Source organism: Erinaceus europaeus, chromosome 7 (genome assembly GCF_950295315.1).
Source record: "Erinaceus europaeus chromosome 7, mEriEur2.1, whole genome shotgun sequence".
Taxonomy (NCBI): domain Eukaryota; kingdom Metazoa; phylum Chordata; class Mammalia; order Eulipotyphla; family Erinaceidae; genus Erinaceus; species Erinaceus europaeus.
In genome coordinates this window covers 62,206,620-62,226,569 of record NC_080168.1, presented here as the reverse complement: position 1 = coordinate 62,226,569, position 19,950 = coordinate 62,206,620, and the positions used below count along the sequence as shown (strand labels likewise).

Sequence of the window (19,950 nt, the reverse complement as noted above, 5' to 3'; positions counted from 1 at the left end):
TCACCTGCAGACCTGCTTCACTGCCTGTGAGGCGACTCCCCTGCAGGTGGGGAGCCGGGGGCTCGAACCGGTCTTTGCGCTTCTGTTTCTTGATTAAGTGGGTAGTCAGCCCCATCACAGAACAAACAGTAACAAAAGCAATAGATCAAAACCAGTTATTACTTGCCACCTGACTTCCTTCCATGACTTTATGTCCTCACCCATCATCTGTCTCTCTGGGCCACCCAGCCCATCCCAGCCGTCAAGTTTCTCACAGAATTGCTCCCGTAGGCCAGCAAGCTTCGCTGGTGGTGTCATCATGCGCACACACACCCACACACCCCACCACACACTTCTCACATTGCAGATATGTGACCAGGCTCATGATGAGCTGGGCAGAGGTCCTGGGGCCAGGGACAGATGGGTAGCTGAAGGAATGGATATAATTAAAATTGAGACAGAAAAGAAAAAACTTAGATTCACCTTCAGACTACTGCATTAGTCACTGACCACACAATGGACTAGAATGGAGTCATTCCCTCTCCCCTTCCCTCTCTTTGTCTTTCCATGTCTCAACTCCCACCCCTGCCCCCGCCCCTAGCCAGCCCCGGCTCTGGCTCTGCCCAATTGACCACAAGCATTTCCGATCCCATTTGGCATCTGAAAGGAACAGTCCTGACTTGTTCTCTTACTTTCTGGGTTCTTGGATTGCACCAGAGGACTCCTTGACCTTTCCTCCCCCACCTTCCTCATCTGTCACCCTCCAGAACTTTCAGTCGCTCTAGTTTCTTCCTCAAACAACCGACCATAATCACATATGATTGTGTTTGTGCTTTAGGAGTTGGAATGATTTTTGCAATGTGGACTGAGGATGTTTCAGTGTTTAGGGGAAAGACCACCTTCTCTTGACTGTTTGTAACTCTAGTTCCTGGAGTCCTTTCTCCTCTGCCTTATAGATAGACTCCTTATCTTGCCTGAGAGTTTTGTTGGCAGGTACTGTTGGAGGGCAGCTTGGTCCAGCAGCACCCTCCCTCTGCACTCTGCACCACCTCCTGACAGGAAGCCAGGAGAAGGCCCAGGGGCAGGTCCAGAAGCCCAAGTGTGTCTGCATATCCTGCCCCAGCTCCCTCCCTTCCTCCCTGACTGCAAAGCCCACAACATGCAGATGGAGGCAGGTGTGACACCTGGAGACAAAGGCTGAAGCTCATCCCCTGAGGGCCCTGCCTTGCTCAGAAGGGACTAATTGATTGGAATAACCAGAAAGCTTGGGGCTTTAGCATTTCTCTCTTTCTCTCCACCCTGCCCCCATTAATGCTTGCATGACTTGAACTTTCTTCTCTTTTTCTGTCCTTATTTTCTCCTTAATAAATGCTCATTTCTCTGAAAAATGACTGTCTTGGGGGCCAGGTAGTGGCACACCTGATTAAGCAGTCACATTACAGTGTGCAAGGACCCGGGTTCAAGTCCCTGGTCCCCACCTACAGGGGGAAAGCTTCACAAGTGGTGGAGTAGGGCTGCCGGTCTCTCTCCCCCCATTTCTCTCTACCTCCCTTCCCATCTCAATTTCTTTCTGTCTCTATCCAATAATAAACAGTTTTTAAAGTTTAAAAAAAAAAGAATAAAAATATGACTGTCTCTCTTGTGAATCCTCCATGTAAGAGTCAGTCTAGAACCCCACTGGAAGGGACTGGGAATGGCCCCAGTTAGCTGTCCCCATGCCCCACCAAAGTACCTGTTACAGTCAGACTGATAGTGACACAGGTCCCTCCCCCACCTGCTAGAGTCCCTCTTGTATCTTGAGCCAGCTGGAGAGGGGGGAGTTAGAAACACTGATACCATTTTTTTTCATCCCCAAACCGCAAATCCTATTGATACAGCTTTGCAATGTAGGATAGAGCTGGCTGTTGAACAAACCAACAAAACAAAACAAAACAAAACAAAACAAAACCAAAAACCTGTAGTTCTCTAAAAACCTCATAGACAAAAATAATTCCTTAGACCCTTTCTCTAAATCCTAATAAGAAAGTGAAGCAAAACGACACTTCAGGACTCTGCGCTCTAAGACCCTTTTAAATTTTTGTTTTTGGATTGAGATGGAGAGAAACTGAGAGGGGAGGGGGAAGCAAGAGAGGAAGAGAGAGACCTGTAACCCTGCTTCACCGTTCATGAAGCTTTCCCCCCTTTGCAGGTGGGGACCAGGGTGCTCGAACTCTGGTTTTCTCACATTGTGATGTGTGCACTCAGCCAGGTGTGCCACCACCTGGCCCCTAGACAGTTTTGGGTTTTGTATAACTCAGCTTTAGAAGGAGGACCTCCTCTCCACAGATGACACCCCTTCAGGAGGGTTGGACATTCGATTGAGCTTGGACGTTACCACTGGTGTCTGCCTGTTTAAGTTGATAGTGTGTCCTTTTACTCTCTTGCAGCCCTCTCTTGGGGTCAAGAAGCCCACCAAAGCCCTCATCTTTGTCATCCTGAGCCCCGTGGGACCTTATTTTTCCAGTGGGACCTTTAACCCAGTGTCCCTGTGGGCCAATCCGAAGTATGTCCGAGCTTGGAAGGGAGGCACTGGGGACTGCAAAATGGGAGGGTAAGTACATCAGCCCTCATTCTGGATCAGTGCAACCCACTCGACAGGAATGAATGCAATGCTCTATTTCATTCTTGGTTTAGTTTGCAATTTCAGGTGTTCCTAGCACTAAGCTAAGAAAGTCAAGCAGGAATGGAAAGCCTTACTTTGCATGCATGGCCCAGGCTGGTCCTCTGGCTGCAGGCTGGTGGCTGGCATCCTGGATGGAGCATCTGGCAGCACAGCTGAGCTGTCACTTGGCTCCCAAGAGGCCTGTCTGGGGCAGGTGCCTGCTTCTCTGAAGAGCCGTCTTCATCGCTGTCGTCGTCCTCACAGATTGCAGTCCTCCATCCCTGCTGCCAGCTGGCCCAGGGACATTGTGGCTTGGCTCTGTAGCCGGCCTCTGAGGCCATATGTAGCTGGCTGGAAATTAAAGAGCGTTTGAAAAGTGTGAGACTAGCTCAGGGGTGAACTTGGGTTTGCATGAAGAGTGTCCCTTTGCAGGGAGCTGGGGGATAGCCGGGCTAACCAGCATGGGTCCTTCTCTCTCTCTCTTATTTATTTAATTTTCTTTGCCTCCAATATTATCACTGTGGCTCAGTGCTGGCGTCACGAATCCATTGCTCCTGGCAGACATTTTTTCCCCCCATTGTTGGATTGGGCAGAGAAAAATTGAGAGAGATGAGGAAGATAGAGATGGGGAGAGGGGCTGGGTGGTGATGCACCCAGTTCAGTGCACAAGTTACAGCACATAAGGACCCGGGTTTGAGCCCCCAGTCCCTACCTGCAGGTGGAAAGCTTTGCAAGTGGTGAAGCAGGGCTTCAGGTGGCTCTCTGTCTCTCTTCCTAGCTTTCCCTTCCCTCTCGATTTCTTGCTGTTTCTATCCAATAAATTAAAAAAAGATTAAAATAAAAAATTTCAAAAATAGGGGGTTGGGCAGTAGCGCAGTAAGTTAAGCACACATGGCGCAAAGCGAGTGCAAAGACCCAGCTTAAGGATCCCAGTTTGAGCCCCTGGCTCCTCGCCTGCAGTGGAGTCGCTTCACAGGTGGGGAAGCAGGTCTGCAGGTGTCTTTCTCTCCCCCTCTCTGTCTTCCCCTCCTCTCTCCATTTCTTTCTGTCCTATCCAACAATGACAACAACAATAATAAAACAACAATGGCAACAAAAGGGAAAATAAATAAAATAAAATTAAATTAACTCCGAAAAATAAAATAAAATAAAAATAAAGAGGAAGGGAGAGAGATAACTGCAGCCTTGCTTCATCACTCGCAAAGCTTTCCCCTGCATGTGAGGAATAGGGTCTTTCTCGCTTGTGTGCTCCTGCATGCTTGTGTGTGTGTGTGTGTATCTCTGTGTGTGTGTGTGTGAATGGTTGGTGCATTCACATTCTTGATGGGCTGCACTCCTGGTGGGGGGAATATGTGTGTGTGTGGGGTGCTCCCTGAATCAAACAGGTGGATTCAGGGAGGACTGTCCAGTGCCTGAGGCCAGGGTGTGAGGGAAATCTATAGCTATTATCTGCTTCTCAGCTGTTTTTCCCCCCTACCTACAACAAAAGCAAGGATTGGTTATGGAATCTGTTGACAATTTCAAATCTATCCATGCCCCATCACAGGTAGAAAGATTCTAAAGGCACTTAACTAAATTCAGAGCCACTTTTTAAAATATATTTTTATTTATTTATTCCCTTTTGTTGCCCTTGTTGTTTTTTTATTGTTGTAGCTAGTATTGTTGTCTTTGCTGTTGGATAGGACAGAGAAATGGAGAGAGATGGGGAAGACAGAGAGGGGGAGAGAAAGATAGACACCTGCAGACCTGCTTCCCCACCTGTGAAGTGACTCCCCTGCAGGTGGGGAGCCAGTGGCTCAAACTGGGATCCTTGCACTTTGTGCCACCTGCAGACCTGCTTCACCGCCTATGAAGTGACTCCCTTGCAGGTGGAGAGCTGGGACCTCGAACCGGGACACTTACTTGGTCCTTGCGTTTTGCACCACGTGCGCTTAACTTGCGGCACTACCGCCTGACTCCTGCCACTTTCTTTTTTTTTTGTAAAGTTAAATTATCTTTATTTATTGGATACAGACAGCCAGCAACTGAGAGGGTAGGGGGAGACAGAGAGGGAGAGAGAAAGATAGACACCTGCAACACTTTCTTCCCACTCACAAAGCTTTCCCCCTGTTGGATGGGTACCAAGAGCTCGAACTTGGGTCCTTGCACATTGTAATATGTGCACTAAACCAGGTATGCCACCAACTGGCCCCACTTTTGTTCTTTCTGATTTGGGACCCTGCTGCCTGCCTATGTCTTAGCACACAGGAAACTACTTCTTTCTTTTTCTTTATTAGTGGGATTATTGGTTTACAGTTGACAGTAAAATAGAGTAGTTGGTACATGTGTAACATTTCTCAATTTTCTGCATAACATTCTAAACACCCAACTAAGTGCTCCTCCACTATCATGTTCCAGGACTTAATACCCCACACCCCACACCCCGGAGTCCTTTATTTTGGTGCAATACACCTTCTGTTCTTCCTTTTTTTTCTTTTATTATTAGTGATTTAATACTGATTAAAAAAATTCTAAGGTAACAAGGGTATAATTCTGTACAGTTCCCACCACCAGAGTTCTGTGTCCCCATCCCCTCTATTGGAAACTGCAGTAGTTCTCCAAAGGTCACAGACATGGGTTGGCTATATATATATTTGCTCATTTTTTCCTCTGGTCCTGCCTTCTTTTCTAAGACACATACACCAATTATTTCTGATCATCCTTCCTTTTTGTTCCTCTGCTCTCTGATAAGGAAAAAGGTGTCTGGACGAGCAGCAGCAGATCTGTTTCTCTCCTCTCCTCTCTTCTCTTCTCTTCTCCTCTCCTCTCCTCTCCTGGATCAACTAGGAATATCAAAGGAGACCACTTGGAACTGAAAAAAGACAGGACTAGAATGACTTAAGGAACCCACCAAATCACCGGTGAGTGCAAATACCTGTGGCTGGTGGACAGAGAGGAGCCTAAGGAGAGATAAGTGTCTGGAAACAGTCTGGAGTTTATCTGAGACACCACCTCCAGTCTGTTCCACCAACAAGGGGAACAGACTGAAGGGAGGAGAGGACTCTCCTGAGACTCACCAAGTGCAACTGTGAGTCTCAATTGCTACTGCCCTCAGAATCTGGAGCAGCGGGAGTGAGGGACACCAGGGGACAGAGATCTAACCAGGAAACTTAGGAAAAAACCTATACCTCCTGGCTTAGTGGTGGGGTTGTGAGAGTCTCTTTGCATAAACACTGGATTATCTCTGCCCCACCCTGCTTTATCTCTTGATTAGGAGTCAGTGATTAAGCTAAGAAGCCAATTTATAATTTAAAAGCCCTCAGGCTCCGATAGCCTACAGGGAAGAAAAAGAACAAAAGAGGTTTTAAAGCCACTGAGCTCCAAAGCAGGGATTAAAATAATATTGAAACAACTGTTAACTTCCACCACTGTGAACCCTTTAATTACCTTACTGAGACACAAGTCAGTCCAGGCAGTAGTGACCAGTAATTTGAAAAGTACTGAGAGAGGGACCTCATAACATACTATATAAAATGGTTAAACCAACAAGAAGAAATATTGGAGAAATGAACCAGGACAAGAGTCCAGCTAAAAGCCCCCAAAGGTTAAAGCACAAAATAACATTCAACAGTCAACATGCAAAGACTAGTTAAGCAAATAGTCACAGGAGTGAGTAAAGAGTTTGAGACAACTGTCATCAGAAATGCAGAAACAACAAATGAGACTCTGGAAGAAAACATTAATTATCTCAAGGTTATTAGAGAGATGAAAGCTGAAACAGCTAAGCTAAGAACACAACTAGCTGAACAAGCTAAAACAGTATCAGAACACGGTAACAAAATAGATGAACTCCAGAAAACAGCAGAGGGGAGAGAGAATAGAATAAATGGGGCGGAAGACAGAATTAGTAAGATCAAGGACATATTAGAGACAACTGAAAAAGAAGTAAGAGATCTCAAAAAGAGATGAAGAGATACTGAAAACAACAACACAGACCTATGGGATGACTTCAAAAGAAATAATATATGTATTATTGGCTTACCAGAGGAAGAGAGGGAGAGGAAGAAAGCATTCTTCAGGACATAATAGCTAAGAACTTCTCTTGTCTAGACAACATAAAAGACATAAAGGTTCAAGAAGCCCAGAGGGTCCCAAACAGAATTAACCCAGACTTAAAGACACCAAGACACATCATATTTAGAATGGAAAGGAATAAGGATAAAGAAAGGATCCTGAAGGCTGCAAGAGAAAAACAAAGAGTCACCTATAGAGGAAAACCCATAAGATTAGCAGCAGACTTCTCCACACAAACACTCCAGGCTAGAAGAGAGTGGCAAGATATCTATCGAGTACTCAATGAGAAAGATTTTCAACCAAGAATACTGTATCCTGCTAGACTGTCATTCAGACTAGATGGAGGCATAAAAACCTAAAACCTTCTCAGACAACCAACAGTTGAAGGAATCAACTATCACCAAGCCTGCCCTGAAAGAAGTTCTGAAAGGTCTCCTATAAATAGTCAGACCACCATAAATAGGCCATCTATCAGAGCACTCTAAAACTCTACAAGAATGGTGTTAAAATATCTTCAATCTTTGATATCAATAAATGTCAGTGGCCTGAATTCACCTATTAAAAGGATCAGAGTAGGAAGATAGATCAGAAAACACAACCACATAATATGCTGTCTACAGAAAACCCACCGAACTCAACAAGACAAACATAGACATAAAGTGAAAGGACGGAAAACTATCATAAAAGCCAATGGCCCAAAAAAGGGCAGGAACAGCTATTCTCATATCTGACACGATAGACTTTAAAATAGATAAGATTAAAAAAGATAGGAATCGACACTACTTAGTGCTCAGAGGATCAGTCAATTAAGAGGACTTAACAATTATTAACATCTATGCACCCACTGAGAAACCATCTAAATACATCAAACATAAACTGAAAGAGCTACAGCAATATAGTAGCAGCAACACAATCATAGTAGGGGGCTTCAACACCCTATTCTCTCAACTTGACAGATCATCCAGGCAGAAAATCAATAAAGACCTAAGGGAGCTAAATGAAGAGATGGATAAACTAGAACTATTGTGACATTTTCAGAGTCATTCATCCCAAGAAACTGGAACACACATTATACTCACGTCCATATGGGTCATTCTCAAGGATACACCACATGTTAGGCCACAAAGATAGCATCAGCAAATTCAAGAGCATTGAAATCATCCCTAGCATCTTCTCAGACCACAGTGGAATTAAACTAACATTTAACAATCAACAAAAGCTCAACAATACACTTCTTAACAACTTCCGGGTCAAAGATAAATAAAGGAAGGGATCAAAATGTTTTGAGAGTTCAATGACAATCAAAATATTTGGGACACAGCTAAGGCAACACAGAGAGGGAAGTTCATAGCCATACAAGCACACATTAGGAAACAAGAAAAAGCACAAATGAATAGCCTGATTGCACATCTTAAAGACCTAGAAGAAGAGGAAGAAAGGAACCTTAAAGCAACCAGAAGGACAGAAATCACTAAAGTTAGGGCAGAAATAAATAACATTGAAAATAAGAAAACCATACAAAAGATCAACAAAAGTAAATGTTGGTTCTTCGAAAGAGTGAACAAAATCGACAAACCTTTAGCCAGACTCACAAAACATAAAAGGGAGAAGACCCAAATATATCATATACTAAATGAAAGAGGAGTTATCACAACAGACACCGCAGAAATTCAACATATCATGCAAGGCTTCTATGAACAACTATATGCCACCAAGCTAGAGAACCTGGAAGAAATGGACGATTTCCTAGACACGTACCAACTCCCAAAACTAAGTAAGGAGGAAGTAGATAACATGAACAGGCCCATCACAACTAATGAAATTGAAACAGTTACCAAAAATCTTCCCAAAAATAAAAGTCCTGGACCAGATGGTTTTACAAATGAATTCTACAAAACCTACAAAGAAGAACTAATAACTCTACTTTTAAAAGTCTTCCAAAAGACTGAAGACACTGGAATTTCCCCTTCTAGCTTCTATGAAACCAAGATCACTCGGATACCAAAAGCTGACAGGGACACAACCAAAAAAAGAAAACTACAGACCAGTATCTCTGATGAACACAGATGCGAAAATATTGAACAAAATTCTAGCTAACTGGATACAGCAGTATATTAAAAAGGTTGTTCATCATGACCAAGTGGAGTTTATCCCAGTCATTCAAGGTTGGTTTAATATGCGTAAATCAATCAACATGATCCACCACATCAACAAAAGCAAGACCAAAAGCCGCATGACCATATCAATAGATGCAGAGAATGCCTTTGAAAAAATACAACATCCCTTTATGATCAAAACACCACAAAAATGGGAATAGATGGAAAATTCTTGAAGATAGTGGAGTCTATATATATATATATATATAGCAAACCTACAGCCAACATCATACTCAATGGTGAAAAACTGGAAGCATTTCCACTCAGATCAGGTACTAGACAGGGATTCCCACCATCACCATTACTATTCAATATAGTGTTGGAAGTTCCTGCCATAGCAATCAGGCAGGAGCAAGGAATTAAAGGGATACAGATTAGAAGAGAAGAAGTTAAACTCTCCCTATTTGCAGATGACATGACAGTATACATAGAAAAACTAAGGAATCCAGCAAGAAGCTTTTGGAAATCAGGCAATACAGTAAGGTGTCAGGCTACAAAATTAACATTTAAAAGTCAGTGGCATTCGTCTATGCATACACTAAGTTAGAAGAAATTGAAATCCAGAAATCAATTCCTTTTACTATAGCAACAAAAAATAAATAAATAAATAAAAACAAAATATCTAGGAGTAAACCTAACCAAAGAAATGAAAGACTTGCGTACTGAAAATTATGAGTCACTACTCAAGAAAATTGAAAAAGACACAAAGAAGTGGAAAGATATTCCATGTTCATGGGTTGGAAGAATTAACATCATCAAAATGAATATGCTACCCAGAGCCATCTACAAATTTAATGCTATCCCCATCAAGATCCCAAGAACATTTTTTAGGAGAATAGAACAAATGCTACAAATGTTTATCTGGAACCAGAAAAGACCTAGAATTGCCAAAACAATCTTGAGAAAAAAGAACAGAACCGGAGGCATCACACTCCCAGACCTCAAACTGTATTATAGGGCCATTGTCATCAAAACTGCTTGGTACTGGAACATGAATAGACACAATGACCAGTGGAATAGAACTGAGAGCCCAGAAGTAAGCCCCCACACCTATGGACATCTAATCTTTGACAAAGGTGTCCATACTATTAAATGAGGAAAGCAGAGTCTCTTCAACAAATGGTGTTGGAAACAATGGGTTGAAACACACAGAAGAATGAAACTGAACCACTATATTTCACCCAATACAAAAGTAAATTTCAGGTGGATCAAGGACTTGGATGTTAGACCACAAACTATCAGATACTTAGAGGAAAATATTGGCAAAACTCTTTTCTGCATAAATTTTAAAGACATCTTCAGTGAAACGAATCCAATTACAAAGAAGGCTAAGACAAGCATAAACCTATGGGACTACATAAAATTAAAAAGTTTCTGCACAGCTAAAGAAACCACTACCCAAACCAAGAGACCCCTCACAGAATGGGAGAAGAAGATCTTTACATGCCATACATCAGACAAGAGGCTAATAACCAGAATATATAAATAACTTGCAAATCTCAACAAGACAACAAATAACCCCATCCAAAAATGGGGGGAGGACATAGACAGAATATTTGCCACAGAAGAGATCCAAAAGGCCGAGAAACACATGAAAAAATGCTTAAAGTCTCTGATTGTCAGAGAAATGCAGATAAAGACAACAGTGTGATACCACTTCATTCCTGTGAGAATGTCATACATCAGAAAAGGTAACAGCAGCAAATGCTGGAGAGGTTGTGGGGTCAAAGGAACCCTCCTATGCTGCTGGTGGGAATGTAAATTGGTCCAACCTCTGTGGAGAACAGTCTGGAGAACTCTCAGAAGGCTATAAGTGGACCTACTCTATGATCCTGCAATCCCTTTCCTGGGGATATATCCTAAGAAACTCAACACATCCATCCAAAACGATCTGTGTACACATATGTTCTTGGCAGCACAATTTGTAATAGCCAAAACCTGGAAGCAACCCAGGTGTCCAACAACAGATGAGTGGCTGAGCAAGTTGTGGTATATATATAGAATGGAATACTACTCAGCTGTAAAAAATGGTGACTTCACCTTTTTCAGCCGATCTTGGATGGACCTTGAAAAAATCATGTTAAGTGAAATAAGTGAAATAAGTCAGAAACAGAAGGATGAATATGGGATGATCTCACTCTCAGGCAGAAGTTGAAAAACAAGATCAGAAAAGAAAACACAAGTAGAACCTGAGCTGGAATTGGCGTATTGCACCAAAGACACAGGGGTGGGTGGGTGGGGAGAATACAGATCCAATGAGGATGACAGAGAACATAGTGGGGGTTGTATTGTTATATAGAAAACTGGGAAATGTTATGCATATACAAACTATTGTATTTACTGTTGAATGTAAAACATTAATTCCCCAATAAAGAAATAAAAAAAAATAGGAAAGCTATCAGGGGAGGGGATGGAATACGGAGTTCTGGTGGTGGGCATTGTGTGGAAATGTACCCTTCTTATCTTGTAATCTTATCAATATTTCCACTGTATAAATAAAAAAGTATTAGTGAAAAGAAAAGAATAAGTAAAGAAAAAAGGTTTTTGGCTTTCTCTGGTGTTTCCTAGGTTCAACTCCCTTTGAGTAATGATATAAAAATCAAGAATACTTCTGGTTCTGGTGGATTTGGGGTTCAGAGCCCTCTGGTCATCTTCCTTATCCTTTACCCATTGGGAGTATGGACCAAAATTTTTTTTGGGGTGCAGGAAGTAGGGTTTCTGTTATTGCTTCTCTGCTGGACATGGATGTTGGTAGGTGGATTCACCGCCCACCCCCCAGCCTGGGAAATTTATTTTTTTTACTATCAATTCTTTATTCTTTCTTTTTAAAAATAGTTTTAAATTTAAATTTTGTGGCGGCCGGGCGGGAGTGCAGCAGGTTAATTGCACATGACGCAACGTGCAAGGACTGCCAGAAGGATCCTGGTTCGAGCCCCCAGCTCCCCACCTGCAGGGGTGTCGTTTCACAAGCAGTAAATCAGGTCTGCAGGTGTCTTATCTTTCTCTCCTTTCTGTCTTCCCCTCGTCTGTTGATTTTTCTCTGTCCTATCCAACAGCAACAATGGCTGTAACAACTATAACAATAACAACTTCAACAATGGCAACAAAATGGGAATAATAGCCTCCAGGAGCAGTAGATTTGTAGTGCTGACACTGAGCCCCAGTGATAACCCTAGAGGTAAAAATAAATAAATAAACCATTAAATAAATATATAAATAAATAAATTTTGTGCAGAATTTTCAAAAGGCATCTAGTTATGCACCTTTGTATACCACAGATAACTGTCTTAGAGAGCACAGTGCAATGAACCATCTTTCTTTCTTTCTTTCTTTCTTTCTTTCTTTCTTTCTTTCTTTCTTTCTTTCTTTCTTTCTTTCTTCTTCCTTTATTTCTTTCAATCTTACTCTCTCAGGGGCTGGGCAGTAGTGCAGTGGGTTAAGTGCACATAGTAAAAAAGTGCAAGAACTCATAAAAGAATCTCAGTTTGAGCCCCCGCCCCCCACCCCCAGGGGGGTTTACTTCATAAGCAGTAAAGCAGATTTTCAGGGTTATCACTGGGACTCAGTGCCTGCAGTACAAATCCATTGCTCCTTTGATATATTAGGATAGAGAGAAGTGAGAAGGGAGGGGAAGATAGGGAGAGAGAGAGAGAGAGAGAGAGAGAGAGAGAGAGAGAGAGACTTTCCGACCTGCTTCACCACTCCTGAAGCTTTCCCCTGTAGGTGGGGTCCAGGGGCTTAAATCCTTGTGCAATTTAATATGTAAGCTTAACCATTGTACCACCACCTGGGCCCTTTCAATGGGTACAGGAGGAACAGAATCCAGTATAACCAAGGGCATATACTGTGACCAACAGTGTGAAACTGAAACTATATCCTAACATGTGGAAAAAGACTAGGATGTCCACTCTGACCACCACTTCTCTGTTTGTTGTTGTTTTTCTTTTCTTTTTAAAAAGTGTTATTAGTAGTTTAATATTGGTTTACAAAAATTACATGTCAACAGGGATATAATTCCACACCATTCCCACCACCAGAGTTCTTAATCACCAGTCCCTCCACTACAAGCCACAGCATTCTCTCAAGGCTGCAGACATGGGTTAACTGTCATGTCTGAAACTGTGTGTCTACATTTGTACATAATTGCCCCCTTTTTCTTCCAGGTCCAGTCCTCTCTTCCCCTCCAAGCCACACATAACACTATTACTACATCCTAATGTCCCTCCCTTTTTCCTCTTCTCTTTTCAGGTCCTGATGGAGTCAAGTTCAGAGCCCTCTTTAAATTTTTTTTTCTTTATTGGGGAATTAATGTTTTACATTCGACAGTAAATAAGTTTGTACATGCATAACATTTCCCAGTTTTCCATGTAACAAGGTCCTCTGTCATCCTTTTTTGGACCTTTACTCTCTCCCCCCGACTCCCACTCACCCCAGAGTCTTTTACTTTGGTGCAATATGCCAATTCCAGTCCAGGTTCTACTTGTATTTTCTCTTCTGATTTTTTTTTTTCGACTTTTGCCAAAGAGTGAGATCATCCCATATTCATCCTTCTGTTTCTGACTTATTTCACTTAACATGAATTTTTCAAGGTCCATCCAAGATCTGCTGAAAATGGTGAAGTCACCATTTTTTATAACTGAGTAGTATTCCATTGTGTATATATACCATAGCTGGCTCAGCCACTCATCTGTTGTTGGATACCACATGCGCTTAACCCACCGCACTACCACCCTACTTCCTCGGTTTTCTTATTTTCAATATTATTGATTTCTGCCCTAACTTTAGTGATTTCTGTCCTTCTGGTTGCTTTAGGGTACCTTTGTTCTTCTTCTTCTAGGTCTTTATGATGTGCAATCAGGCTGTTTATTTGTGCTTTTTCTTGTTTCCTAATGTGTGCTTGTATGGCTATGAACTTCCCTCTCTGTGCTGCCTTAGCTTTGTCCCAAATATTTTGATAGCTTGTGTCTTCATTGTCATTGAACTCTCAAAACATTTTGATCCCTTCCTTTATTTCCTCTTTGACCTGGTAGTTGTTAAGAAGTGTACTGTTGAGCTTTTGTTGATTGTTAAGTGTTAGTTTAATTCCACTGTGGTCTGAGAAGATGCTAGGGGTGATTTCAATGCTCTTGAATTTGCTGATGCTATCTTTCTGGCCCAACATGTGATCTATCCTTGAGAATGACCCATGTAGACTTGTATAATATGTATTCCGCTTTCTTGGGGTTAATGACCCTAAAAATGTCCAATAGTTCTAGTTTATGTGTCTCCTCATTTAGCTCCCTCGTTTTTTTAAAGTATGTTCTTTTTAAATTTTTTTATATTTATTTATTTTCCCTTTTGTTGCCCTTGTTTTTCATTGTTGTAGTTATTGTTGTTATTGATGTAGTCATTGTTGGATAGGACAGAGAGAAATGGAGAGAGGAGGGAAATACAGAGGGGGGAGAGAAAGATAGACACCTGCAGACTTGCTTCACTGCCTGTGAAGCCAATCCCCTGCAGGTAGGGAACCGGGGTCATGCACTGGGATCCTTCCGCCAATCCTTGCACTTTGAGCCACGTGCGCTTAAGCTGATGCACTACCACCAGACTCCCTCCTCATTTCTTTATTGATTTGTTTGCCTGGATGATCTGTCAAGTTGAGAGAGTTGGTGTTAAAGTCCCCTACTATGACTGTGTTGTTGTTAATATATTGCTGTAGCTCTTTCAGTTTATGTTTGATGTATTTAGATGGTTTCTCAGTGGGTGCATAGATGTTAATAATTGTTAAGTCCTCTTGATCAACTGATCCTCTGAGCATTAAGTAGTGTCCATTCCTATCTTTTAATTTTACTTATTTTAAAGTCTATCATGGCAGATATGAGAATAGCTGATCCTGCCCCTTTTTGTCGGTCATTGGCTTATATGATAGTTTTCCGTCTGTCTACGGCCATACCACCCTGAACATGCCCCATCTCATCTGATAATTTTCCATCCTTTCACTTTAAGTCTTTGTTTTATCTTGTTGAGTTCGGTGGGTTTCCTGTAGACAGCATATTATGTGGTTGTGTTTTCTGATCTATCTTCCTACTCTGATCCTTTTAATAGGTGAATTCAGGCCACTGACATTTATTGATATCAAAGATTGAAGATATTTTAACACCATTCTTGTAGAGTTTTAGAGTGCTCTGATAGATGGCCTATTTATGGTGGTCTGACTATTTATAGGAGACCTTTCAGAACTTCTTTCAGGGCAGGCTTGGTGATAGTTGATTCCTTCAACTGTTGGTTGTCTGAGAAGGTTTTAGGTTTTTATGCCTCCATCTAGTCTGAATGACAGTCTAGCAGGATACAGTATTCTTGGTTGAAAATCTTTCTCATTGAGTACTCGATAGATATCTTGCCACTCTCTTCTAGCCTGGAGTGTTTGTGTGGAGAAGTCTGCTGCTAATCTTATGGGTTTTCCTCTATAGGTGACTCTTTGTTTTTCTCTTGCAGCCTTCAGGATCCTTTCTTTATCCTTATTCCTTTCCATTCTAAATATGATGTGTCTTGGTGTCTTTAAGTCTGGGTTAATTCTGTTTGGGACCCTCTGGGCTTCTTGAACCTTTATGTCTTTTATGTTGTCTAGACAAGAGAAGTTCTTAGCTATTATGTCCTGAAGAATGCTTTCTTCCTCTCCCTCTCTTCCTCTGGTAAGCCAATAATACATATATTATTTCTTTTGAAGTCATCCCATAGGTCTGTGTTGTTGTTTTCAGTATCTCTTCATCTCTTTTTGAGATCTCTTACTTCTTTTTCAGTTGTCTCTAATATGTCCTTGATCTTACTAATTCTGTCTTCCGCCCCATTTATTCTATTCTCTCTCCCCTCTGCTGTTTTCTGGAGTTCATCTATTTTGTTACCGTGTTCTGATACTGTTTTAGCTTGTTCAGCTAGTTGTGTTCTTAGCTTAGCTGTTTCAGCTTTCATCTCTCTAATAACCTTGAGATAATTAATGTTTTCTTCCAGAGTCTCATTTGTTGTTTCTGCATTTCTGATGACAGTTGTCTCAAACTCTTTACTCACTCCTGTGACTATTTGCTTAACTAGTCTTTGCATGTTGACTGTTGAATGTTATTTTGTGCTTTAACCTTTGGGGGCTTTTAGCTGGACTCTTGTCCTGGTTCATTTCTCCAATATTTCTTCTTGTTGGTTTAACCATTTTATATAGTATGTTATGAGGTCCCTCTCTCAGTACTTTTCAAATTACTGGTCACTATTGCCTGGACTGACTTGTGTCTCAGTAAGGTAATTAAAGGGTTCACAGTGGTGGAAGTTAACTGTTGTTTCAATATTATTTTAATCCCTGCTTTGGAGCTCAGTGGCTTTAAAGCCTCTTTTGTTCTATTTCTTCCCTGTAGGCTATGGGAGCCTGAGGACTTTTAAACTATACATAGGCTTCTTAGATTAATCCCTCACTCCTGACCAAGAGATAAAGCAGGGTGAGGCAGATATAATCCAGTGTTTATGCAAAGAGACTCACAGCCTCACCGCCAGGCCATGGAGGTATAGATCTTCTCTTGAGTTTCCTGGTTAGTTCTCTGTTCCTCTGGTGTCAGCACAGATCTTCCCCCTTGCTGCTGCAGCTTCTGAAGTCAGTAGCAATGGAGACTCACAGTTGCATTTGGTGAGTCTTAGGGGAGTCCTCTCCTCTCTTCAGCTGTCTTTTTGTTGGTGAAACAGACTGGAGGTAGTGTCTCAATTGGTAAACTGCCGGGCTGTTACCAGCCACTTTATCTCTCACTAGGTTCCTCTCTGTCCGCGAGCCACAGGTATTTGCACTCACCGGTGATTAGATGGGTTCCTGAAGTCATTCTAATCCTGTCTTGTTGCGGTCCCAGATTATCTCCTTTGGTATTCCTAGGTTATTCGGGAGAGAAGAGGGAAACACAGCTGCTGCTGCTCCATAGCCCTGCCTCTGGAACTTATTTATTTATTTATTATCAGAGCACTGCTCAGCTCCTGTTGATGGTGGTGCTGGGGTATTGAACCCAGGACTGTGGAGCCTCAGCCATTTGAGTCTATATATAACCATTATACTACCTGTTCCCACTGGATTGATAGCATCTGCATATGAATTAGAGATGTTACTTCCCACCTACCTGAACCAAATAAGCAAATGAAAAACTACCCCATATTTACATTGTGGAAAACTATAGTGGTTATCTAGGTGGCTGGCGGTGTGTGTGTGTGTGTGTGTGTGTGTGTGTGCAGATCTTTGTGAAGGGAAATTTGTGAAATTATAATCCTATTAATTTATTATCTCATAAATAACTATTAATTCAATATGCTGTGGGGGAAATATAGATTTAATCCTTCAAGTTCTCTAAATGCCTAGGCCATAGCTCTAAGTATAAATATTTGCTTTTGTCTAAGTATTTCATGTTTCAGATTTGTAAGGTGATCAGACTCTGACACTGGGCTTAAATTGTTCAAGGATCTCTAGAAATATAACTGCATATATAGCTTTTTTTTTTTTTTTGGCTCCAGGTTTATCACTGGGGCTCGGTGCCAGCACTACGAATCCACTGCTCCTGGAGGCTATTTTTCCAATTTAGTTGCCCTTATTGTTGCCCTTTTTGTGGTTGTTATTGTTATTGTTGTTATAGCTGTTGTTGTTGGATAGGACAGAGAAAAGTGGAGAGAGAAAGGGAAGACAGAGAGGGAGAAAGATAGATACCTGCAGACCTGCTTCACTGCTTGTGAAGCAACCCCCCTGCAGGTGGGGCGCTGAGGGCTCAAACCATGATTTATGCTGGTCTTTGCGGTTTGTGCCATGTGCACTTAACCTGCTGTGCTACCGCCCAGTCCCCAATATATACCTTTTAAAACATCTACAACTTTAGGCTAGACAGATGAAAACCATTTGGCCATGTCATTATCTGAAATACAATATTTTCCCATACCACTAAAGAGCACAAAGCATAGTTAGATCAAGTATATTACTATAGATGCTAACTATTGGATTATCATAGAAATCAACCCCCAACTAACCTGGTTATAATAATAATTAATCATTGCTATTCTAAACTCTTTCTAAGACTATGAGATGTGAGTTCAGTTGTCAGGGCTGACATATTTTCACAATCAGTCTCTTTTTTTCATAATTTCATAATTTTCTCCATAATTTTCATAATCAGACTCCCCCTTTTTTTCACAAGGAACTATGGCTCATCTCTCTTTGCTCAATGTGAAGCGTTGGACAACGGCTGCCAGCAGGTCCTATGGCTCTATGGGGAGGAGGACCAGATCACTGAAGTTGGAACGATGAACCTTTTCCTGTACTGGATAAATGAAGATGGAGGTAACCCCCTTACATGCCAGCCCCTTGTCATTTTGCAGTAGTTGTCAATGGGACTAGAAAGAACAGTCCACAGAGCTTACAACTGAGGAGGGAGGGGCATCATTCTCAAGGTTAAGAACCTTATGCCTGGGGCCAGGACAGTAGCTTGATAGGTGCATGCCTTGTGATGTGTTGCCTGTGTTCAGACCCTAGCATCACATGGCGGGTATCATGGCACCATAGGAAGTTCCATGCTGTGGTCTCTATCTCTCTGTTTTTTTTTTAATTGAATAGAGACCCCTGTAGCACCGCTACAGAGATCCCTGTAGCACCGCTTCACTACTCTGAAGCTTTTCCATTACAGGTTGGGACTAGGGGCTTGAACCTGGCTCTTTGTGCACTGTGATGTATGTGCTTAACCAGGTGGACCACTACCTAGCACCTCACTCTCTCTCCCTCTCCCTCTGAAATAACTTGAGAAACTTAACATATTTATTTACTTTATGTAGTGCTGAGGAATGAATCCAGGGATTTATGCATTCATACATTGAATATCCTGTTTTTGTTTGTTTGTTTTTGTTTTTGTTTTTTGCCTCCAGGGTTATTGCTGGGGTTTGGTGCCAGTACTACTAATCCACTGATCCTCGTGGCCATTTCCCCCATTTATTGGATAGGACACAAAGAAATTGAGAGAAGAGGGGAAGCTAGAGAGGGAGAGAGAAAGAGAAACACCTGCAGACTTGCTTCATCACTTGTGAAGCATCTCCCTGCAGGTGGGGAGCCAGGGGCTCAAACTTGGATCCTTGCACTGGTGCTTATGTTTAGTACTATTAGCCTGGTTTGCCACTGCTCCCCTCAATCCCAGGTTTTTATTTTCAAGTGGTTTTATAGTTAGTTTTTTTGATCAGTGTACCATTTAGTTTTCTGGCTGGCTGTTGGTGGTGCTGGGGGTTGAACTTGGGACCTCTGGCATGCCAGTCCTATGTGCTAGCACTGCGCTATCTCCCTGGCCCTCACTTAAATTGAAAGAGAAAACTTGAGAGCACCTGTAGTAGCCTAGAGGGATCTTGGGTTCTGGCTACAGGCAGAGCTGGCGCTGATTCCAGTGTCAGAGGCAAAGACTAATGACAGGAACTTGAGCTGGCCATTAGAGCCGACACACCCAGAGAAGGTGTGGTGTGTTTCCCGTCTCGACTGGGATTGGATCCTGAATATCCTTGGCCATTGAAAAGCCAGTCACACATCATGATTTTCCTTCCATTACTGCTGTGTGTTCATGGCACTGTCCTGGAGCCACATGCACCCTGGGATGTTTGAGACGTCTCAGTTTGAGTGATTCACAGGCCATCTCCCAGAAGCTCTGCTTAACAGATGACAGGTGCTGAGTCCTGCACACTGGAGCCAGTAGACCCATTGATCCCATTCTTTCCACTTGTTTTCCTACCCAGCCTCCATCCTCCCCACCTTCCCTCCACAAGCACATACATAAATGGCCCCAAATAAAAACAGTGACATCATACACAAGTGGCGGTACCATTATTTATGATGGGTGATGACAGGATTCAGGCTTGGTCTGAATGAAAGAGCCATGATTTCACCCAAAATTGTCCTGGTGAAAAAAAATGACCCCTTTATCCAAATAATCATCACAGGCTAGTTTCCACCATGACTTTTAAATGTCAGGAGCAAAATGAGTGAATTTATCTTCAGGCTTACAAAATAACCCACGACCTTAGGATGGCTGCCTGGATAACTTGACTGTGCTTGTGAATTTGTGCCTTCAGATCAAACAAAAAGTGAAAAGGTTAGAGAAAAAGAGA

At 42.2% G+C, this 19,950-nt stretch overlaps 1 protein-coding gene across 3 annotated transcripts in view; it reads left to right on the top strand.

Annotated features, from left to right (window-relative positions):
• BCAT1 (branched chain amino acid transaminase 1) overlaps positions 1–19,950 on the top strand; it is a 102,662-nt gene that overhangs the window by 61,796 nt on the left and 20,916 nt on the right. For all 3 annotated transcript variants that reach the window (XM_060194539.1, XM_060194538.1, XM_016185920.2), the window contains exons 6-7: positions 2,406–2,569; positions 18,009–18,151. In XM_060194539.1, coding sequence (XP_060050522.1) covers positions 2,406–2,569; positions 18,009–18,151 — 307 coding nt within the window. The remainder of the gene's footprint in view (positions 1–2,405; positions 2,570–18,008; positions 18,152–19,950) is intronic.